Raw genomic sequence first — 10,053 nt, 5'->3', positions numbered from 1 at the left:
ATTCAATAATGACACCATCAATTCTTTTTTTTTTTTGGGGGCCAACAATGAGACCAACAATTCATATATTTGCTTTTATTGAAATCCTCTTCCAAACCATTATTCAATACATATGTTAAATAATTTATTTATAAAACAAAAAAAAATCCTAATTCTTCTATTTAAAAAATATGACGATACATTCCGTACAAGCACATATATTCTGTCACGAATTTGTTTATTTTCCCGGGTAAATGTCACGTAAGTTAGATTAAAAATATTGATTGAACGGATTCCAAATTTCAGATGCGAATCACTTATTTTTCAAAAGATCAACAGTAATTATAATGAGATTAAAGTGAAATAATATTTGTTTTTACGTGTTGAATACTAACCTAAACTGGTACCTGGGTGGCCGTGTCTAAAGCCTTTTATGAATCACACACATGCCATCCACGAAAGTAACCATTGGTTATTTTTGAAGAGTCAACCAAAAAAAATGGAGTAGCCATCATTTTGCCGCGGGCGCGCACACAGGAACACTTGTACGATGATTAAATGCAAGATCTTAAGAAACATGGAAACCTCTTTATACAGTGCATCATGAGCTCATCATTTCTGACTTAAGTGTTGACATGAAAAGGTAATATGAATAGGCATAATGGAATTGACAATAGCAATAATAGTGAAGGATGCAAAATACTAGTCCTTTGGCAATTTTGTTAGCTCACATACTGCTTCTCAAGGAGACTCCCGCAGAATGCCAAGTCAAATCGCTCCTCAGGAGGGTCCCCAATGAAGTCAAAGACAGCATCAGCGTTTAAGAAATCTTCATCTGCCGTGTAGCTGCACTCACAATGTATTCAATGTGATAAAGATATTATGAGGAAAAGAGTTCGGGAAAGCTGGGAAAAAATCTCTTACTAGAAATTTTATTGGTAAGAAAGACCTGATAAATTTGTAATATCAGTATTCTGCAAATTTTGTAACAATAAAATTTATGCCAAGGGTCTTCTCCCCAGTTTCCCTAAAAATTTTCATGAAATGTGCAATGCCTGACAACGTAGAAATTTAAAAAACTGTAAACACAGTTGCTTCTAGTATAACAATGAAATACTAATTTACCCGCTTTTTGTTACTATACACTTCATCCCTGCTGCTTTGGCAGCTGCTAGGCCTATGGCACTGTCCTCCACCACAACACATCTGAGGAAAATAAATGACATTTTACATTACGTGTGACAAACCGATATAAAAGAAGCTAGTATAAGGTAATAAGTTGTTGGGGATGTTTTGGGGTCTTGCAACTCAAATGACACCAAACACTTCCTTTAAGGCTTTTTTAAGTGTGAAGTTGCGAGTTCAAACCCTCTATGGAGGGTATAATGAGGCCATGAGTTATGACTGAAAAAACAAGTTGTTGGGGTTGCATAAGGAATGACTCGAAAAAGTGAAAGGTTCAACAAAGATTATTTGGATCCCACTCGTAAACATCAATTTCGTTTAGTTTTTGCAATTGCAAATGAATTAACTGGTACGAGAAGCATCTGTAGTGTCTTAACCTTACCAAAATATGTAGAATTGAATGAAATCTCATGCGGATAATAAACTAACAAATTAAGCAGAAGTTGTCACTTATGCATTCCTATGAGATACCTCGAAGATTCAACACCCAAAGTGCTGGCTGCTAATAGATAGATGGCCTGCCAAAAAGAACCACATGCAATTAGCTTCTGAGAATATCCCATATTGTACATCCAATAATTCAGGAAAATAATGCACAGCATAACGCAGGAACATAGCAACGGGTTGGCATAATAGAGAAATTGTATCAGATAAAGTAACTGAATAATCCGAAACTGTATTATAGAGATACGTAGTACTCATGCTTGTGGCACGTTGCATTTAAGAACCCCAAGTTTCACTATCCATTCACTTCTAATTAAATGGAAGTTGGATTTTATATGTTTACATCCTATGCCACCACTGTCTTAATCAAAATTAAGAGAATGAAAACCGTACAGGATCAGGCTTTTTGCGAGGAACCACATCTCCTGCAAAAATCTTGATTTTTTCTGCTCTTTCAGGACCCAGCAAGTTTGATACTATTGCAGAGACCTAAAATTAACAAACAGATTAGTTCTCAGAAGAGTGGCAATCAATAAATAATTTGAAAATACTGTAATATGATATGCAGATCCAATCAGTGGTATCATATAGTTCCCTCAATAATTAATGTAAACAATTGGAAGATTATAAATTATTGATCCTAGTGTAAAAGTTCTTCATAACTGTATTCTATGTATGGTAGCTGAAAACAAAATCTGTTAGACCCTGAGCCACGTAAGAAGGATTAATGGACCAGCATTCCCTTCAGTCATAAAGGATTTATCATATAAGAGATTTGGACCTGATTATGCATACCGCCTTCTCATTGGAAGTGCTGCAAACAGCTACATTGACTCCTTGAGATAAAGCCTGATCAATCAACCTGTATGTTTGATAAAAGAAACAAACAATAAGATACGACAAAGATTAAATTTTTTTCATGATTATAAATTGAGGACATCTTTGTCTTGTAAATAAAACATGAAAATATACCACTCAAACAGTAGTGACTGGTTTTATGAGCAATCTTAGGCTGAAGAGAACCAACCATAAAGAAATAAGTCACAGAAGAGAACTAACTTCGCAACACCCGGACGCAGAGGCAGCAATCTTTTCTCGATAAGGGCCATGAACAGTTCTGTCTTCCTTTTATGGAGAGAAGCTATAAAAAATTTTCTTTCTTCTTCGCTGCTTGGAGCTTTCGCTGGCCAACCTGTCTGGTTAAAGTATGCTGTCATCCTACAAAGAACAGAACCAACAACTTCTGTTTCAGTTATCCATGTCAGCCGCTAAACTCACTAATGGCAGTGACCTATACAGAGATGGAGGCGATAGGTGCTATCACTTCTATTGGAATAATCCGAGTGAAAAGACAAAGTATGGATCTCTTTCTTTGCTTTTGCTTTTTGTTTTTAAATTTTAAAGAAGCATACCTTTCTTTTCCACCTCCAATTTTGAGCAGCTCCCCATACAAGTCCACATCCCAGGTAACGCCTAGTTCCCTCTGTGTCGCCAATTGAATTAGCACAAGTAATTCACATGATTAGGCCCGGCCCAACTTCCAACTTATTGTCAAAGATGAAACAGAGCATGTATCTCTTTCACCGTATTATCAACCACAATAATTTCACATATAAGTCTTCCAATCAAGAATTAAGTTCTTTGGAAGAAGACCCAGTGCATCTTAGAAGTCTTAACATGCCAACAAATGGGCTAAAACAAATGAATTAACTTATCCTTCTTAGTTTACCGGAGTTTCTGTGATCCTATAAATTGAAACGCCCCTCAGACTTAACATTATGAAAGTAGCAATGAATGAAAAATATCATTCTCTCTTAGCTTAATCACTGCGCTACCGCAGAGGATCAATATACCGAAACCCATTGGAAATACAAATGAGTTGTCATTTTTGAGGCTAGTGGTACATTGACTAAACCATGAAAACAAAGACACAAGATAAAGCAGCAATGAAAACAGAAAGAGAAAAGCACTTTTTAAGTACCTCTTGGAAAGTTTCATTGAAGGATATCCTGTGGCCATCTTTCTCGGTGTCTACGAGCACTCCATCACAGTCGAAAAGAAGAGCAGCGGGAAGGGTAGAAGATGGAGATGCTGCTGCACAATTGACACGACAAGGAAGACGTCTCAATCCCATTGGCGTCGTTATTGAGCTTGACAACGTAAGAGTAAATGCGGTTGGGTCCAAGAAAGACGATGTCAGAATATGTTCATGGTCCTTGCGCTTAAAGTTTGCGAGTGAGGATTTTGGGTGAGCTGTTCGACAGAAGAAGGAAGCAGAGGAGATGAAGGTGGTGGTGGAGGACGCCATGGGGAGATCGATTGGATGGGTTTGTTAAGGGAATGTGCTCTTTTGCATATTCCGAAGGCAACTTATCCAGTGTGACGCTCAAGTGTGTTTTCCGGGCGAGCAGCGATCAGAATGGCTAGGTGGGCCCTTTGGATTAATGGTCGGAAGAACACAGACGAAGATCAGGTTGGGGCTTGGGAGAAGTCTCCACGTGGAGGCTTGACCTGACCTTGAGTCGTAATTGACTCAATTCATTCAGACTCGTCTCTATACCCCTCCGTAATTAACTTGCGATGCATGTTGATGGAGGGGATATTCATGTCTTTTTATTTTTCACACGTTTAAAAAATAAGATCAAAAATAAAATTACACTTTTATTATATTAAATACTACATTCGGTTTTTTATATAAAACATAATTGACTAATTTAAAGAGAATATATAACACACACTATAATTTAATAATTTAATTTTTTTAATCTTTTCAAATTAAACACTGGGTTTAGAAAGGACTCTCACCAATAAAGACAACATAAATTGAATAATTTTTTTTTGGGGGCTAAATCCCTTTATTATCCAATGCTTTTTCTGGATCCTGATTTTCTTTGGGTCAAGTATCTAAGCAACCAATTAGTTTAGATCGAGAAACAGAGTACATCTTTATTTACAAGCAGCTCCTCTCCCAACAAAAGCGCTTCCCAGGAATCAAAAGATGTTTGGATGAAACCAAACCGTGGTTTGGAAAAGTAATTCTGAAGAATAGATTCTGTAAAAAAGTGATTCTGAGAAGTGAGAGTGTTTGGATAGTTGTTATCAGAAGCACTTTTTATATATACAAATTACTAAAAAAAAGACATAAGTTAATATGATAATTACAGAAAAAATAAATTTTATGATATATTTTAATTTGAAGGAATAAATTGTTAATAATATATTTTTTACCAACATAATTAATAATACATAAGATAATATAATTAATAAATAATTAATGTGTATATATATTTATAAAATATAAGATTAAATATGTTTATAAAAAAATATGTTTATAAAAAAAATAACAAGATATATATCCTATAGGCTCTCATACTCTCCTTTTTTTCTCCAAAAGCAAAAAAATTTTGCTTTTTCCAAAACCATGGTTTTAAAACCATGGTTTTGGTTTTTAGAGGGGGTGTTTGGGTGATTGACACCCAAACCATGGTTTGGGGAACCATGGTTTGGGTGTCACCCAAACACACCCTTATATTCTCATCTTACGAGATTGAGACCACTAGCCATTTCAACCAACCGCTTATTGGTAAATTGAATGAATTAAAAAAGCCAACTCTTCTCATAATAAATTATTATAAGATCACTTTATCATTTATAATTATGTCAAAAATAGCACATCATAATCCGCGCAGTAGGATCATATTCCAATGAAGCCATTTTTTTGCCCTTCCTGAGAACCGAGAGGAGGTTAATTACGAACAATTGAGATTGAGACAAAGGCAAAAACGAAGAGAAACGGTGCAAAGAAATACAATACGTTACTATCTAAAATACTTGTTGATACATTGTCATCCTAAAACGCTGTCCATGGAATACAGGACCAACTTTATACAACGACTAAGATATGGATCTCTGTCGACAAGATGATTCTGGAAAAGGAGACAAGTAAACAAACAGCTAACAAGGAACATCATGAGTTTGCCCTCCTCTTTTGGCTTGAATCCTCAGGAGTCTGTTTAACCATCCCGGAATTATATAACATGCGCAGGAACCTTTCCATAAGGAGGCAGAACCTAACGAGCAGCGTACATGAGAGAAGCATTAAAAATGACTGTCCTGCTCACACAAGGCCGCAGCTTTGGGGCAATTCAGGCATCTGGAGAATCAAATGAAGGTAAAAGCCAGCCCTTGCTTGTGGCGTGCTCCACGTAGAAGGCGAATTTCTCACGAGCATTCGGAATGTCAAGAGCCAGATCGTCAAGACCATCCTTGATGCGAGTGAAGCCTTTAGTCATCTGATTGATAGTGATCAGACCTTCACTGAAGCACTCCTGCAGCAGATCCAGCATCCTGTCATTCTTCTTCTCCATAGCCATGACCAAAGCTTTCTTCACCACCTCATGGTTAAAGAAAGGCATTCCAAGATCACGAATACACTGGCATGCTTCACTGACCACACCCCCACTTTCATACTCCTCCAATAGCTTCATGATCTTGTCCTTAGCATCCTCCACAGCCCATCCTGTACCCCCACCCCAACATCTCAATAGCCTCTCACCGGCATGACGAGCTGCAATGAGTGATCGAGCCATACGCACGGTTTCACTGCCACTGCATTTAGGCGGCAACCTGCTGCCAATTTCTTCTAAATTGAGAGGGGCCAATACATCATCAATCACAGCCCGAGCTAAAAACAGGGCGAGTTCATTTGAAGCATCCAATATATCCAGTGCAGTATCTTCAGCGCTTTCCAGGAGCATGACAAAACCATTAACTATATCCTCTGTGGAGAATATCTCTATATGGAGAGCAGATAGTAGTACTGATGCCATTTCCTTTTCTCTGTTTTTTCTGTCCATAGCGAGAGTAATTAGTTTCTTTAAAAATATTGGGTTAAACTCGGGTGCTCCAAGATCTTCAAGACTCCGAATGAGTTCAGGAATATCATCAGAGAGAAAATACTCATGAATTATAGTTACTGCCTCTTTTTTGTAGTCCCTAACTTTTTCATCTTCAACTGGGATATCCCCATCTTCACCAGAGGGCTTAAAAAATGAAGCATCAAGCCATCCTTCAGATATCGCTCTGGGTACCAATGACTGAAACAAAGTTTTGGCTGACGGAATATCAAGAGCAAGATCATCTAGGCCTTCCGCCAAACGAGAAAAACCTTTCACCATTTGACTGGAACTAATGAGGCCTTCTTCTGCTGCTTCTTTTAATAACTTCAACATTAAAGATTCCGCTGAACGGATCTCCATGGCAAGTACCAGAGCCTTCTTCACAACCTCATGATGAAAGAATGAAACCCCCAACTCCCTTATGCACCTGCAGGCTTCAACTGTGTCACCACTCTCAACATATTCTCTTAATAAATCAGAAATCTTCTTCTTTACTTCTTCAACAGTGATGTGAGTGCTACCACCCCATCGCCTCTCTACAAGCTCTGCATGATGCGGAGCTGAGAGATAACTCTTCTCTGCAGTCTGGATAACCTGAAACCCCTTGGATTGCTCAGGAAGTGCTTTTCTTGCCCTGGCAAGAAAGGCTGGAGGAAGGATATCATCAACAACGGCCCGAGCCAGAAACAAAGCAAGGATGTCAACAGCATCCAGTATGTCAACCGCAAGATCATCAGCAGATTCAAGAAGCATAAAAAATCCATCCCTAATCTGTGCAGGACTAATCACATCAGCATACAATGCTGAAAGCAAAACAGAAGCCATTTCTTTCTCCTTATCATGCCTGTCCATGGCCATAGACACAAGGCGCTTGATAAAGTATGGATAATATTCACTAGAACCAAGTTCTCTGAGATCAGAGGCAGCTAATTCCACATCACCCGTGCTGAAATATTCCTCGATGGTGGAAACAACTGCCTTCTTGAATTCATCTAAGGGGTCAGTGACAGTAGACCCGACCAGCTGATAGGGTTCCTACAAATGTAAAGTGTATTCAAACAACTAACGTTACATGCTTATTAATGTAACCCATTTGAAAACTTAAGGAAAACAGAACCCAGGAAAAGGAAAAGGAATTATCCGCAGGCAACAATTAACAACTACATGAAATTTAAGGAATATAAAAATATACAGACTACAAAAAGAAAAGACTTCCTCGGTGCTGTAGCTGCCAACAAAAACAGAAACAGCAATTACCTCACCACTATCATAATTTGGGTCCTTCCTGTCTATACGAGATTCACCGTCAGTATCAAGCAGTTTTCCCCAAGTGCCCTTACCACCGGCACCATCTGCATTCAAAATAAGGAAAACATCAAGTTTTTCTGCTGAGCATATTAAAACTCAAAATAATTTCGAGATCACATAATAATAAAAAAATTCAAAACTGCTAATTAAAAACACAACATATCCATGACACAATGATAACAACTGATGACCCAAAATTTAAAAAGAAGAAGAAGACATAAAGAAATGCTCAGAACTCCGAAGCACTCAGATTATACTGGTTGTGTTATGCAGATCAGTTTCCTCCCAGCCAGTTGATGGAACTGCAGACTGGCTGGTTAAAAGGCACACCTGAAGAAAACAAATCACGTATAATAGCATAATACAACACTTCAAGACATAGTTGGCCATCAAAATTGAGAAGTTTCTCTTGCACACAAAAATGAACAACATGAGGGGAATTGGAAGTAACCTGGTTAAATCATACAGCCCATTCTTCTCATGGCAAAAGAAAATTTATCAAAGCTGATGTCAACAAGGAACATAAATACAGCAGTGGCTGGAAAATGATTCTGTTTATCAACCTCCTAAAAAATGGAGAGGCTAATTCATGGAACTATATCATAAAATCGCAACCCTTCCAATCAACAGCCATAGTCCCACAATTTTTTTTTTTTAACTAAACTAATAAGCAACTAACTATCTCAGAGTAAAAAGAAAACCCCCAAAAGCTCCATCAGACTAGTTCAAATTAATCATATATAGCCAGTCAACTCAATCTCACTGGACTTTGGAAGATCCAAAAATTCGTCTATCGGTCAAGGAGATAGCACCTCCACAACTTAAAGTTCCTTCCCAGATATTCAACATCTTATACATGAATATTGTGAAAAACCTGTAAATAAATAAATAAATGACGAATTCACGGGCCACAAACTCACCCTTCTTCACCCGCACAAGCTTTCCAGAGTGTGATCGCCGCACATGCCTCACAGCAATCCCAGCAGTTTGGGCCTTACTACCAGCAGGAGCTTTTATATGATGGTCAGCAACAAAGGATGTGGGAGATTTCGGGGATGACGATAAATTTTCCACATTATTGTTGGCAATTTTTAGCATTTCCCTCTGCTCATCTGTCAGAAATCCCTCGCCTGAAGCCATTCGTGGGAAAAGGAATATCCAAGCCTGCACAGACGAATTACTCTCATTAAATTATTAGGAACCAAAACAGCAGAGTACGGATGGACAGGGAAAAGGGACGTTTTATTTGCTTAAGTGAATATGGAGAAGAAAGAAAAAAAGTAAATCTTCAATTAATCCAATTTCGCAATAAATCAAATCCGCTCAGCATGATAAAGTCGTAAAATATATTATTGTCCCTTTATCTCCACAAAGAAACCAGGAAAAAGAAAAGTATAGTAAACGCTAACATGAACACTTGCACATGCACCGCCTTAGTTTTAAGGAAAGTTACACGGCAAATAGTTATCCCCCAAGAAACCATGTGCAGGCTGCGCGTTTCTCAACTCCTCATCACTAAACAAGAGTCCACAACACTAAACGGCGGCTCCATTTTACTTTACCCAGCCAATCACCGGCAGCAACCAAACAGAGTATCACCACAAACTAAAATAAGAAAGAAGAAAGAAGCAGAAATGACTCAAAAGGAAGAGGCCGACGAGAACCTGTGAGCGGTTGAAGATAGTCAAATGCAAATCTGAATCCGATTCTTCTGTGCTTGGCCCGGATCTCGAGCCAAGACAGGAGAAGCAACTGGATTTACAAATCGGTCCCTCCGAGTCCAACAGTAATAACGCCCCCTTCCACTCAACCAGAAGAAACACCAGAGAAGAAGATCCAAGCGAGCAAGCTCCTGAAGAACCCAGACAAAATCAACACACACGATATCCGAACCAAAAGGGATCCAAATTAGAGGGTTTTAGCTATCTAATCCCCCTGCGGAGGCAGTGTCCCCGGTCGGCGTTGGCGTTACACAGCGAGAGAGAACGGGGTGAGAGTGAGAGAGGAGAAGAGAGAGAAAGAAAGAGAGCGAGATGGATGAGAACGGAAAGCAAAAGGATGAGAGACGAGGGTTGGTTTATATATGGAGGCTACGGTTACGTGTGCGCGTCACCATTTAGAAGGTTTTTGGGTTTGGGCCTGTTAATTCTTACTATATCCACGTGGCATCCTCGCTAAAGCAAGTGTTAACTATGTGGCCTGTCTTTAGCAGCCACGTGCCTCCGCGTCACCGGATATG

At 38.7% G+C, this 10,053-nt stretch overlaps 2 protein-coding genes across 2 annotated transcripts; both read right to left on the bottom strand.

Moving 5' to 3' along the window:
* Nucleotides 1-522: 522 nt before the first annotated feature.
* On the bottom strand, nt 523-3,990 carry LOC114723181 (CBBY-like protein). Its single transcript, XM_028909343.1, has 8 exons — nt 3,590-3,990; nt 3,021-3,091; nt 2,668-2,826; nt 2,404-2,470; nt 2,002-2,097; nt 1,636-1,682; nt 1,105-1,185; nt 523-825 (listed from the first exon to the last, which is right to left on the bottom strand). Exons 1-8 carry the CDS (start codon nt 3,914-3,916, stop codon nt 702-704), a joined length of 972 nt encoding a protein of 323 aa, XP_028765176.1. The 5' UTR covers nt 3,917-3,990; the 3' UTR covers nt 523-701.
* A 1,399-nt stretch (nt 3,991-5,389) lies between these two features.
* LOC114723093 (uncharacterized) lies at nt 5,390-9,811 on the bottom strand. Its single transcript, XM_028909239.1, has 4 exons — nt 9,479-9,811; nt 8,735-8,978; nt 7,764-7,858; nt 5,390-7,541 (listed from the first exon to the last, which is right to left on the bottom strand). The coding sequence occupies exons 2-4, from the start codon at nt 8,952-8,954 to the stop codon at nt 5,754-5,756; spliced, it is 2,103 nt and encodes a 700-aa protein (XP_028765072.1). The 5' UTR covers nt 8,955-8,978; nt 9,479-9,811; the 3' UTR covers nt 5,390-5,753.
* Between the last annotated feature and the right edge of the window lie 242 nt (nt 9,812-10,053).

This window comes from Neltuma alba, unplaced genomic scaffold (genome assembly GCF_004799145.2).
Source record: "Neltuma alba isolate B1F8T4 unplaced genomic scaffold, ASM479914v2 tig00012124_pilon, whole genome shotgun sequence".
Lineage (NCBI taxonomy): Eukaryota > Viridiplantae > Streptophyta > Magnoliopsida > Fabales > Fabaceae > Neltuma > Neltuma alba.
This window is presented reverse-complemented; position numbering and strand designations above follow the sequence as displayed.

Excerpts from the sequence above, each read along its gene's own strand:
- LOC114723181 (XM_028909343.1), bottom strand. The coding sequence starts at position 3,916 with ATGGCGTCCTCCACCACCACCTTCATCTCCTCTGCTTCCTTCTTCTGT. Across the intron at positions 2,471-2,667 it reads CTGCGTCCGGGTGTTGCGAA|GTTGATTGATCAGGCTTTAT; the intron begins GTTAGTTCTCTT and ends TCAAACATACAG. Across the intron at positions 1,186-1,635 it reads TTGGGTGTTGAATCTTCGAG|ATGTGTTGTGGTGGAGGACA; the intron begins GTATCTCATAGG and ends TATTTTCCTCAG.
- LOC114723093 (XM_028909239.1), bottom strand. The coding sequence starts at position 8,954 with ATGGCTTCAGGCGAGGGATTTCTGACAGATGAGCAGAGGGAAATGCTA. Across the intron at positions 7,859-8,734 it reads GCTTGTGCGGGTGAAGAAGG|ATGGTGCCGGTGGTAAGGGC; the intron begins GTGAGTTTGTGG and ends TTTTGAATGCAG. Across the intron at positions 7,542-7,763 it reads CAAATTATGATAGTGGTGAG|GAACCCTATCAGCTGGTCGG; the intron begins GTAATTGCTGTT and ends TTACATTTGTAG.